The sequence below is a fragment of the Penicillium maclennaniae genome (assembly GCF_028827695.1).
Source record: "Penicillium maclennaniae strain IBT 15551 chromosome Unknown utg000004l:1.0-3007600.0:1.0-3009580.0, whole genome shotgun sequence".
Classification (NCBI taxonomy): domain Eukaryota; kingdom Fungi; phylum Ascomycota; class Eurotiomycetes; order Eurotiales; family Aspergillaceae; genus Penicillium; species Penicillium maclennaniae.
The window spans coordinates 1,013,746-1,026,634 of record NW_026623216.1 but is presented as its reverse complement, the minus strand read 5'-3'; the positions used below and the strand labels follow the sequence as shown (position 1 = coordinate 1,026,634).

General features: G+C 49.2%; 3 protein-coding genes across 3 annotated transcripts; 2 read left to right on the top strand and 1 right to left on the bottom strand.

Moving 5' to 3' along the window:
* Positions 1-136: 136 nt before the first annotated feature.
* Positions 137-819, top strand: N7477_004567 (GMF family protein; the record flags this gene model as incomplete). The annotated part of the gene is made up of 4 exons (XM_056966230.1): positions 137-162; positions 229-329; positions 436-567; positions 632-819. The coding sequence occupies 4 exons, from the start codon at positions 137-139 to the stop codon at positions 817-819; spliced, it is 447 nt and encodes a 148-aa protein (XP_056823011.1).
* Positions 820-4,570: 3,751 nt separating this feature from the next.
* Positions 4,571-5,656, top strand: N7477_004566 (uncharacterized protein; the record flags this gene model as incomplete). Its single annotated transcript, XM_056966229.1, has 3 exons — positions 4,571-4,656; positions 4,727-5,512; positions 5,572-5,656. 3 exons carry the CDS (start codon positions 4,571-4,573, stop codon positions 5,654-5,656), a joined length of 957 nt encoding a protein of 318 aa, XP_056823010.1.
* A 4,833-nt stretch (positions 5,657-10,489) lies between these two features.
* On the bottom strand, positions 10,490-11,944 carry N7477_004565 (uncharacterized protein; the record flags this gene model as incomplete). The annotated part of the gene is made up of 3 exons (XM_056966228.1): positions 10,490-10,785; positions 10,844-11,715; positions 11,772-11,944. 3 exons carry the CDS (start codon positions 11,942-11,944, stop codon positions 10,490-10,492), a joined length of 1,341 nt encoding a protein of 446 aa, XP_056823009.1.
* Positions 11,945-12,889: the final 945 nt, after the last annotated feature.

Below are 12,889 nucleotides of genomic sequence, written 5' to 3'. Positions count from 1 at the left end.
ATCGCGAGCTTTCCCACATTTCTCGTGTGCTCGTCCTTTTCTTCATCTGCTACCACGTTGTCGGTTCAGAGCATCGTTTTTCAGAGATAATCGTTGTGGAAAAATCACAGATTCTTCCATTCACATATTAATCAAAATGGTGAGTCTTTCAATACTGCCTAGGTGACGTCAAAAAGGAAACATGCGACAACCCCCTCTTAAAAGGATCGCGGGCTGACAAGCTGCTAGTCCGAATCACGGTTATACACTTTCTCCCCCGGAGACAAGAGAGAAACTGCGCAAGTTCCGTCTTACCACGTCTAGGGCCAAGGAAGCCCAGGCTATCATCTGTACGTGCCCCTTATACCAACCTCCCACTTTCCACAAAATGCTATCAAGGCAGTCACATCTTGACCGAGGACATACACGCTGATAAACTCGATAAAACCCATGCAGATATCATCGATAAAGAGACACAAGAGATCCGTCCTGAAGATGGCGAAGTCTACACCAAGATGGAGGATCTCGCCGATGAGCTCCCCGAATCCTCCCCCCCGATACATTCTTCTCAGCCACCCTCTGACCACGGTGAGTGGGCCTCGATATCAACTCCGCGAAGGCTCCTAACGTAGCGTTCTGCACATGTAGAAAGACGGCCGTCTCTCTGTTCCTTACGTCCTGCTTTACTGGCTTCCCGTGAACTGCAACCCGTCGCAACGGATGATGTACGCCAGCGCAGTGGAGCTGATGCGCAACTCGGCTGAAGTGAATCGAGTCATCGAAGTCCACGAAGACGAGGATATCACCTCTATTGCCGAGAAGCTCGCTGGGTCCGACTAGATCCCATCTAAGCGCGGCCCGAGCGCGTATTTTCCCCACGGATCAGATCATTCGGTATATTTTCGATCTCCAGGGGAGTGTCGTATAGTGCGGGCATTTGACAGGTTGTAGATTTGCGCTGCAAGCGCAAGTACAAGTGTGAGCTTGTACCATACCATATTTTGGATCCCCGCAAGGCGTCGCGATTCATGTCATGTCAATAGGAACCGGATTTTCTTCGCAATGCGCGATCTATCACAAGGATTGACATGATTTGCAACGGTGCCGTCTGCTGTCTCGAGCTACAATAGGACTAGCGAGGGATCTGACAGCCTGATTTTTGAGTCTTGCCGAATTGAGCTGTGAATCGATTGATGTCTGTGCTTGAATCTTTATCGACCAGACTTGCTTGTTAGTACAGATCATCTCTGGATGTCAAGAAAATCGTGCGGACCTGTCCGACCGCACAGCCGGGAACCCGTAGATCGTCGATCTTCCATGACCGACAGCCAACCAGCCAGCTTGAAATTCTCAGCTGAACCCGCCGCCGATCTTTTAGTCTCTAGATGATTTCCAGCACAGAGCGAATAGCGGCCTTTCCTATCCGAACGGCATTCCAGCTGGCGACAATCCGCAAGCCTAATGATCTACAGCTGCTCTCTTTCCCCTCCCGGATCTATTCTCCAGTGTCGATACTATCGAATGCAAGTTGTAGTACGCCGCATGACTCGAACAATGAGTGTTAGTGTGAGCCATTCATTGGCTGGTCTTGAAAGGACCGAGTCCTAATCGTCAGCTACGAGGACATGCGCCCCCAAGCCTTCTTCGTCGAACACTGATTCGGCAAGTAGTCCAACGTGGTTGGTACCTGAGCTAACTCCCGGCTAGGAGTGCCAACAGACAAGATACGGAGAACACCGTGATCTCATGAAGACCTGCACATTCATGTTCATACAGCGTCGAATGCTTGGGCGGCGCGGGATCGTTGCCGGGCATTAATCGACAAGCTCAACGGCAGCATAGAAACATGCACAGCTGTCCAAGGATTGATCTGGCTCGGTGACACTCATTTAGTTGGCGCTTCTGACTGTCCAAAGACGAAAGTCAAGAGTGAAGTCGGCTCCCAAGATCGGGCGATGTGGCCAAGTGGCATGTACCAAAAGCCCATGCCTCAGTGGCGTTGAGACTCAACGCCATGCCCCTCCCCCCATTTTGGAGGTTTCTTGCGAGCTTAGGGCTTTGACAGTGAGGGGTAGGCGGTAATCGAAACAGGTGGATGCACTGCCGGCCTGTTGCTGGATCCGGAAGTTTGGGACTTCTCCCTGAGATGGAGGCCAAGTCACAGAAGACGAGTTCTATCTCGATGGAAAAACCAGCTTCTCCAATCACCGAATCGCGAAATTTATAGTGCGAATCTACTGCTGATTGACTTTTCAACGGCGCCAATAGTGTGAAAAATTATAATGTACTTTTGCAGCCGACTATTTTATGCCTGCAGAACCGTTGCCAATTGAACGGGGGTAACGATGGCCGAGAAAAAGGCCCGATTGTTCGAAGCTGCAAGACGCTACTCGGTGCCAATAGCGTAAATTGGGGTGTTCCAAAGCAACACGAATGTCAGAGCCAGTTCACCCCGTTCATTCCGATACCCGTACGGAGCATGGTCTCCACCGGGTGGACCTCGTGCCGGGCGTTTGTCCTGGGATCAGGAGTCCGTGACCCACTCCAGGCGATCGCATTCGTGTCCGCCTTTCCCGGTGGACTGGCGTCGGCACTGACCACCTTGAAACGAGGATGCACAGCTCATTTACCGAGGGGATGGTTCAGCTTACAGCGGTGTGTCGCGAACCCTACGCGCCGTGACTGGACGGTCAAGTTTTTTAAAAGGAGAAAAAAAAACCTTGTCGCTTCTCCGCCGGTGAGCTGTGGCTCTCCCCCCCTTTGGCAAAGAACTGGGAGAAACGAAGCATAGGTGGCACTCCTAGGATGCGACCAGGATGCACGGCAAAAATAGAGGTGGAACCGTTGGGCAACGAGGGATGTTCTGAATGTCATCGAATGATCATCCCACGGCGGCGTTGTTAGTCTGCAGTAGTTGCGTCCGACGAGAGCGCCGTCGCCTGTAGCCCAAAGTTTGAACTGTCCGATCGATGATTCCGTCCAATAGCGCCTGGGTTTCATCGAGTACAGTACACCGCTCGGCCCCAGAGATCGTCCATGAACTCCCATGTACTACTGTACGGGGCGGTGTTTTGCATTTGACAAGATGAAAAAAAAAAACCAAAGCAGCCTCGATGCATAGGCTCCACACTATTCTCTCCCGGTGTGCAGAATCGTTGCAGGGGGTTCAGGCTCTAGCGCTATTCGGGTACGCATCGTCGGGTCTGTAGATAGTGACGAGCGGAAATTGGAATTGCATCCCGGGTACTGGGCCGGAAGGCAACTGACAAATACTCGGATTGCAAAGTCTGATCCCCAAAAAGTCTCAGGAGGTTGCATGCGAGAATCCCGATGCTCTGGTTCTCCTCAGCGAGCTCGGCGCTTTATGCCCTTTGCTTTAGTGAAAGTCAAAGTGATGGCCATGTCCGGGTGAAGAGTCGAGGCAAAAAGTCAACATGGAGCCGATCAGCCCGGTAAGACCTTGATGCTATTGTCAGGGCGGGGGGTAATGCCCCTTACTAAACATGGTTTGATCTTCACTCTTGCACATGAATCATGAATCATGAATCCTTTGACCATGACTTTTGGGACATGATGGATCGGCCAGCGCATCCCCGACACAACGGCAATCTCCTGACTGCCCTGATCCGTAGGTTAACTCATTCTGGAAACGCATCCGAGCAAAGGGGCGGGTACATCCGCTTGAGTTTGTGGTTCAGCCGATGGCCCACTCCGCCACGCTGATCGGGACAAGACCAAGTGCAGACGCTCAGAAGAGATGGGATTGGGCCAGGAGTGACGGAATGGCGCGAATCTGTCCATAGCCCCGGGAGTCGGACGAGGTCCGGGGCAAAAGCCCAGAACTCGGAGCCCACAGTCTCCAAAGCAATGTGGTCCAAGCAGCTCCCGCTTTGGACCCACTACGAGTTCTGTACAGGAGGATACCAGGGATAGTCCCTGTCAGTACCTGAGAGCTACCATGAGGACGGTCGCGGAGGTATCCATACCTCAATACCGGGTGCAGACACGGAGGAAATCAGCGTACGGTGATGCAGTACATGAATCTTACCATACCGACCCAGACTGTCGGGATTGCCCCCCATGTGCCCGGTCTTGGGTTACTCGTCTCTCTCTCTGAGTCCCTCTCTACTTGCATTGTACCGTATTGTTTCCCCCCCCCCCCCTCCTCGTTTTATTATTAGGATCCTCGATCATTCAAGTATCGGGCTCTCACCCAGCTTAGCTTCGACCTGGATTTCGACTTCGGTTACCAACTATATCGACTTCGGATATTTCCTGCTCGCTTTGCTTACTTCGACACATCACAACGCCCCATTCCCCGGTAATAAGACCCTCTCGGCCGGGTCTCCCAATTCACTGGTTCGGGACTGGCACGAATATCTATTGGGTCTCTCGACGGTCGACTTCGATATAAAGGGAATGAAGTAATTGCGCGACGTCCAATTTTGATCTGCGCCCGAGCATTCGCCATCGCATTCTTGCGCCACCTTGAACTCGTCTGAAACCCACCGATCTTCAACATGTCTCAGCAAGACACCCTAGGCCGCCCGGCCGGGACAAACCAGAAGGCTTGTCCAAATATTTGAAACGTATGAAGACCGTTCTGCGCCCACGGTCTGGCTCAAAGCGTCAATCTATGACTACCGTTCTCGACGTTGGACAATCCAGCACTGCAGCGTACGCTTGACAATCTATACCTATTATCGGCTGATAATCGACCCGTCGCTAACACTGATCAATCTTTCAGAACCCCAGTTGTAGACCCGGCCCCGAAACTGGTGGTCGAACAACCCGCTATGCTAGCCGACTATAGTATCGCTCAGCAGGCAAAGGCCCGGTCTCTGTTCTCTAAATATGGTCTCACTCTGGAACCCGGCGAGTGGAAGTCGCCTACCGATCTGCAACTCGCTCGAGTTACCAAGCCGATTCGCATGCGCGTGCGCCGTACCTGTCACCGCTGCGACACCACCTTTGGCCCAGACAAGGTTTGTGTCAATTGCCAGCACCCACGCTGCAAGAAGTGCCCAAGGTTCCCACCATACGAGCAAGACAAGGATGCAGCGCAGCCACGTACCCCGAAGCTGCCCAAGATCGCCGAGATCCGCGCCCTCCAGCATGGCCCACCGCCCAACCAGCACTTCAAGTGGACGGGCGATCCTCATGCACCGCTCAAGGTACACTCGCGCTCTGGCGGACAGGATCTGATCCGCAAGACTGTGAGGCAGCGTGTGCGAAGAAACTGCCATTCTTGTGGGACGACTTTTGCCGGTGGATCCAAGGAATGCGAGAATTGCAAGCATGTTCGCTGCAAAAAGTGTCCTCGCGATCCAGCAAGGCTAGACAAACACCCTCATGGCTATCCGGGCGATGTCGACCCACCAGAACCGCTAAAGCAGAAGCCCGATCGTACTTATAGGAAAGCGCGTCATCGAGTCCACTACATTTGTCATGTCTGCGACACGGGATATAATGAGGGGGCGAAGACTTGTGGAAAGTGTGGTCAGGCAAAGTGTACGGAAACCGTACGAATTCCGTGAGTGCACTCCAGCCCGTACTTTGAGATTCGATTGCAACTGCTGACGATATCTACAGACCAAAGAAAGTCAAACGGGACCCGGACCCTGAAGTCCTACGGCGCGTCGAGGATAGAATAGCAGCCTGGACTGTCCAGGCATGAGCGATGCGTCTTGTCAAAGCAAACGCGAAGACAGCCTCGCAACCAACCGTCACATGAACCTGGGTTTTCTATCTCATATCAGACAGACATAGCATTGCATTGATTGCCGCAAAGAATGAAACTCGTACATTGACCAGCAATGGTCACACACATCGCAACCCCAACTCTCCAAGTCTTCCTCGCAAGTTTAAAGAGTTTAGAGATACACAGTCTAGAAGAGATACACAATTTAGCGAGGCACCGGTAGATCAAATCCTCCATTCCCGAGTGTAATTCCCTTATATTCCGTGTAGGACCTTGAGGACCAACGTCATTGCCGAGCGGCGTGTATTTCGACAAGTCTAGAGTCCAGGTACCATCGCCCGAAATTCCCCCACTACGGCCGAGATCACAAATCGAATTCTCCGTGGTATGGTCTGGATTGCCGGTCCAAGCTTTCTAGAATATGCTCCAATAAGTGAAATCAGAAAACTAATCTATTGCGGCCAGCGTGGCAGACATTCTCTCCACTCGCAACGGCCAATACCTTATCGGGAAGAACACTTGCAACGGCGAATCCCGCATCGGGACAAGCATGAACGCCTGCTTAATTTACTTCCGACCTCTTTCAGTCTTCCCCCACATCACCGTGGACTGGTGCGTTGTCGCGGGCTTTTTTGTCTTTTTCTGGCGTGCAGAGAACAGAACAGAGGACGCATCTTTTGAAAATTGTGCATCCTAGTAGGTTTTTTGCAATCTTGTACCTCTTTCTGGTAAATACGCGAGAATAACTCAAATCCAAGTATCATACCACAATCATCTCCAGATTTCTATTTTCTCATCATCGGATGTCCACCCTTTTCGCATTCCATTTCCAGTTTCCATTTACCGATTCTAGTTCTGGTTCCGCTTCTCAGAGTTGTGAGCGGACCGACCCGTTTTGAAGGTGGATTCAAATTGACACTCACTAAAAGTATTTGCCACCTTTCCATCGCTCATTCCATACGTAGTGGGGGGCAACATTTGTGGCTACGATTGGTCAGAATAGAGTCCCGGAAATACGCCATACCCGCTTTGGCCTCGTCGAGACTGTTTCCTTCTTGGGATTAGATGTGGGGGGTGCTGAACTTTTGCGTGGGACTCGGTTTGGCGGGCTTTGGGGTTTTTTTTGGAGTTTGGCTTGCGATGCTCCTCTATGTGGGCCGAGCTATCTTTTACAGTACTTTCTTGTCTCTTTTTGTTCTTTTTTTTTTTTTAGAATTTTTTTTTTTTAGAATTTTTTCCATTCTGACGTGCTTTCAAACTTGTCGTAGATCAGTGATGAGTTATTTTGTGCATAAAATTTGGGGTTTGGGATTCCGGTGGTATTCTTTCATAACATGGTATCATCGTATTTGGAATCTACATGAACGTATCGACAGGCGTTACACAATGGCCACATTTCCCCTCAGTATCCTTGCTAGATCCTGTCATGCACCCAAACACAAGTGCCTTGTTCTTTTCGCACTAGATCCCTCCCATTACTACCCTACTGCATTTATATATTGGTTGATTTGGCCACTCAAAGACCTTGGTATAATACTAGAGTCATCTGGTTCCGAAGTAAGGATAGACCAGCTGTCAAAGCGGGAGTCTAGCACAGGGACAACCCGAAGATTGGATGCGAGACCTATCTCCGAGTATGTTTACTATTTCCTCATTCTCGAATTGGCCCTGTCGATGGATCGGACTCTACTTTACCAAACAGAGCTGTCGGACAAGGGTCACATCTGCAGTAAGGAGGCCGAGGAGGGACCCGGTCTGTTGGGAATTATGGTGGCATCCGATTGGTCTGGTTGCAAATCCTGGCCCATGGAAGGAGACAATTCAAATGCCACTGTAACGGTCGACTAGCCGGATCGAGAGAGAGAGAGAGGGATGAAGTCTTCTTGAGGAATCTCCGAGTATAGACAAGATGGAGAACAGAGATCACTCAACTTTATTCGATGACATTATCGGGACAGTATCTCTTGCTACGCTGGTGCTCATCTATATCTGTGGCCGGATACTTAGTTTCATCATCCCATCGGACTACCGGCGTCAATACTACTCCTGCATGGCTCACCATGCATCTCGAGACACTTCTTTGTACGATCGATTCGATTAAATCCACAAGGGTAATGTTTCCCGACGCTTCTCCAAAACAAAGAAACTCGCCCCTGTCACGTCTCCTTCCACACTCGGCCCTTGGCACGTCAGTCCACGATCTCGGTATCCACTAGGAGATTATCTGGGTTATACCACCGGGTCAATGCCACCGTTGTATGTAGATCATCTTTCAAAGGTCCAGATGCCGCGGACGTCAGGGATGGAGACTAGTCTGTTTGGGCTCCACAGGTACAGCCTGTCACGACCAGACTGTCGGGATTCAGAAGTCGTCAAGGGTGAGCTGCACTCGCTGGTTCGCAGGAGTTGGCCGCTCTCATTCCGTTAAGGTTTGACAGGCCAGGAGGCTACATGTGCTTTGACACCTCTGCCGAGAGCGGTATGGCGGTTCTGAAGATGTGCTGATCTTTGTGACTCTGGCGTTGGGACTGAAGACATGTCGAAAGTACGGTACACGCATGATTCAAAAGTTTGGCACAAAGCTTGTTTGAGAATAGCGCAATTTTCAGGGGTCTGACTCAGTCGCACTTGGTCCAAGTGGAGAAAGGATTCAAATGGGGGTTTGATGCCAAGACAGAGGCCCTGGGCTAATGACTGCTAGAAAGTAAAAGTACGTTCAATTGGCCTTTGGACCCCTATGCAGCCATGCAATGCAATAGTATCATAATTAATGTGGCTGCTCTTAATACATGTCGAAATGGGGACGGCTCGATGGCTGGCAGTGCAGACGGGCAAACACCAACATGAAGGCGCGCACCCACACATATACACACACTCCCACCTACGGTAGGCAGGATATGGCATTTGCCGCAATATTGCAATGTAGATGGCCTTTAATCGAGTATCTTGAGACGTAGAATATGGTGAGAACCGGAATGAATTGGGTACTTGCTTAATCTATGTCCAACTCCCTGATGAGGGTGCAAAATGTTTTGTGTCTCAGGCATCACATATGCCTGAGGCCACATGTATGTCATTAGTCACAGGTTCTCCCACTACAATATCTGCTTGATTACTGCCCTAAGAGACTTAGTAAGGTAGGTGTGTGGATGATGGCTAGTTGCAAATAGGGAAGGCCATGGCTTTGCATATCTCAGATTAACGAGGCCACCGGTATAGGGCTAGCTAAGGCTTTAGGGATCCAATGAGCTATTATATTTTAATCGCTGTTCTTCTCAGTAGTGTTTCATGAGCATCTCTGCTGCAAAGTCTGTCAGATCAAGCCCAAATTCGTTATCAAGGAGGGAAATGACCACGTTGAAAACACTGCGAGCTGCTTGACACGCCCCGTAAACATCGTGTAGTATTCTTTCATTCATTCAATATATTGGTCTGGCTCAGAATATTCAGTATGAGGCACGTTTGCAAGACTGTTTAGATAGGGGACAGTGCTTTGATGAGGGGATCGGGATATTAGCAGAATTCTGGAATCGGTGTATTGTCACCCATGTCTAAATCGACTCAGATCAGCTTGCAGATAGCACGTGGTGCAATGGAGGGTTCGCAGACTCTGTGATTCAGCCACATGTAAATGTCCGTCAGAGCTAATGCACATGTTATACTGAAATTTGATCAATGGGGGATGAAATTCCCGAGAATAAAGACCCTACTCCTGTTATCAACGCATAGGCTTGCCCGAAGAGGCAGACAATTGATTCACTCCATGGAACAGGGTGAGGCCCCGCTAAGCGGGTGGCGTGAATGCATAGGTAACCTGGGTGCGCGGGTGGCCTGGATGCTGGGGTAGTCTGGGGGCGCGGGGTGGCCCGAGAGATTACATGATGGTGAACTGCAGTCTATAACATGGGATCAATACCTTTTTATGAGATATTTATTATCACCATCAGCCATTAATCAGCCTTTCTCAGCTCCAGGAAATCTTTGTGATTTGGGTTATTGTGATGCGATCTACATTGAGTCTCCTGGTCCTGAGCTATCTCTCCTTTGAGGTAGCCGCGGACGCAGCATACCAGCAGACTTGCAACAGCATACAGGTTTTCCAATCAGGTTTCGGAAGCGAATATGCGACCCTTTGCGGCGACTGCGAAAAGGAAAGTACTGTTTACTCGGTCAATGTGTGCGTCAATCTCAGCACCTGCTTTGCGAATGATAATGGCAACCTTGTGGTTCGATATGAGTACGTTGCCTTTCTTGTTGTCGTGGTGTATGTTACTAACGGGTATGCTATATAGTGGTGGGATGTCAGGAAGCTGCAGAAATTTGTCCGTCTCAGGTACTCTCTTAAGCGCCCAATGCGAAAATGAGTCGGGGGATTGGGTTAATACTTCTATCGATATGCGTACGTTTCTACACATTTTTTATATTTTAACTATTGCGTACTTACCATGCATAGAATGGTTCATTGGGAACACCAATGGCGAGCTTACCTGCTATGGTACGAATGGTCTATACTGATCAACAAGTTAGTATCCCCCTTTAAGTTAGTGGGTACGTCAACACCCAATACTGATGAGGAATCAGGACGCTCTATCCAAGACAAGTTTGGACCCACTGGAATGCTTTAGTCGGAACAAGATACAGTCATTACTTTCTCTAAGATTTCTAGATCTCTCATGTAGAGCAGAATGAATTTTAAATTTGAACCATCTGCTTGTCTTGTTAAATAGCCTGACCATGACATGAATCGCTCCTATGGCCTACTGTTGTTGGTAAAATCACGTGGCACGGTACCCTCGTGCCGTACAAATTTCAAAAGAAGCCCTTTTTACCCCTGATTTTCCATAGCAAGTACCACAAGATTAACAGCTCAAAGGCACCGATGCTCATCGTAATTCCTCCGAACAACTGTATGTTGAGATAATTGAGATCGGCACTACCATGAGAGCCAACCGAAGCGAGCGCTCCTGCGATAGGTGGCCCCAAAAGCGATGCGAAGCTGCTGATACTCTGAGCCATTCCAAGCCAGGTGCCAAGGATTTGTGAGTCTGGACAGACGTGATAGAATACACTAGGCGGGAGAGGAATCAAGGCACCAGAGATACCCCCTATCGAAAAGGAAACTGTTAAGTTTTGATAGTACCCAAGGCATCAGTTCGGACTGACCATAAAAGGCTGCAAAAAGAATAAATCGCACCAAAGTATCTGCACTGATCCAAGCAAAGCATAAAATTCCGGAGAGTATGCCACAGAATATCCAGGACACCATTGAACCAAAGTAGTGGGCACAGATGGTGGTCCCAACACGACCGATAATTGAACATGCTTGTGATATGATGAGCACGTAAGAGGCCATGCTCGGCGAAGTTCCAAGCTTAGTTTGTGCATAAGTTGGAATATAATAGAAGGGTGTTATGTAACCGAGATAAAGGAGGAAATTAGCAACAGTAAAACTCCAGAACGGAAGATCTCTCAGAGCACGGATATCAATCAGTTTCTTTCGTTGGTCGTTCGTGATCGTCGATACACCCTTTCCTAGGGTCACCAACAGAACGGCAGCAATGACGAAAAGTGACAACATCACAAATGCCATGACGCGGACTGTCCATGCAAAACTCAGATTCGAAATTAGCCGATCGAACATGACTGTATAGATGATACCTCCTGCAGGGGCGCCACTTGTCGCGAAACCCAAAGCAACAGCTCGCTTGCGAACGAATGATCGACTGATAAGCGCGATGCTAGGGATATACAATAGACCAAAACCAAGTCCCATGCATACACCTTGGCTAAGAAATATAGCATAATAGTCATGAGAAAGGCTCAACATCATGAAGCCAAATACGGACAGAAAGGCACCAGCGCCAATCATGATCGAGAAATAGCCGCGGTCAAAGAGAGGACCCGAGATGAGACCGGAGACGATGAGTAGCCAGCTCTGTATTGTGCCGATCCATGCTATTGCAGACGCTGAGAAGTTAGGGATGTAAGTCAGAGCATAGAAGCTCTCGAAGGATCCGTACGCAAAGGTAAGGCCCCTACCATCGTGTTAGCGATGCTCAAAAGTACTAATTGTCTTATGGAGAAATATTACCAAACATTGAAGATAATTAAGAATACTCCCACCACTTGCAAGGACCCGCGGAGAGTTTCCTCGGCTTTTAACGGAGAGGATGGCGCAGAAGACTCTTCAAGTTGGAAATTGGACTCCGCATCATTCAATGGTAGCTTCGCAGCATTCGATTCTGATTCCAGTTGCACTGACATGATGTCTGCAACAATGCTAAAACTTCCCCGCAGAAATCAGCTTGGACCCAAGTTCAATTTTGTACAGTAAAAGTAAGTCAAGGCGAAGGAGTATTTGAGGTATCGGCACTTGACTTCCGAGACAACAACCTATCGCATAGCTACGTATTACCAAAGCATTGGAGTCGGTGAACAATGTAAAAGCACCTCATCGAGTCACTAGCCGCACCATACCAATTAGTAATTCAGATCATCGAGAGAGCCACACTGCGAAACCTCGGTTGGCCTACTTTAGCACCCGAGTACCCCGCTTTGAACGGCAACAATTCCGGGGGGAGGCACAAGGCTTTGGGGTCTGTAACAAGATCAACAGCTTGATTCTGACAATCTCTAGGTACCCGCTGACTTTCGACTTCACGACAATTCTGTGTTTTGCCTTGAACGCATGATGGAAAATTACGCTAATATCCACTATTAGACTTCAGGATGAGATGATGCGTGCTCTGAAGCATGCTGCTGGGGAAGATACCGCTATATTGATGAGCCAATCCAATGCGGAGGGTAAAACTCCACAGAGCCTACTGAAGAAGACCAGGAACAGGTGGCAGGGAATAGCGCAGCCCAGATTTGGCGTCGGAAGAGACAGAAATAGAGGCAGAGGGCAGCTAGTAGGAGCCCAACTACAATTGAAGAATACCTCATTACTGTACCCATGGTAGCACCTCTTACTTGTTCTGGAGCTAGTGGAATATATATTTGCTGTAAGAACTAGGGTTCTTGCAAGATTTTCTGTCGAAATAAGGTGGGAATTTCTGACAAAAGAGATACCTTGCATCTGGCTGACTTTATGAGGTACAGGTGTCAGCACTACAGCCATAGACAGAATATGTGTACTACAAGTGTTCTTGGTAATCAGCAACGAGCTTAGATTGTAGAGAAGTGTATGAATAGTGGACGAGGTGGTCG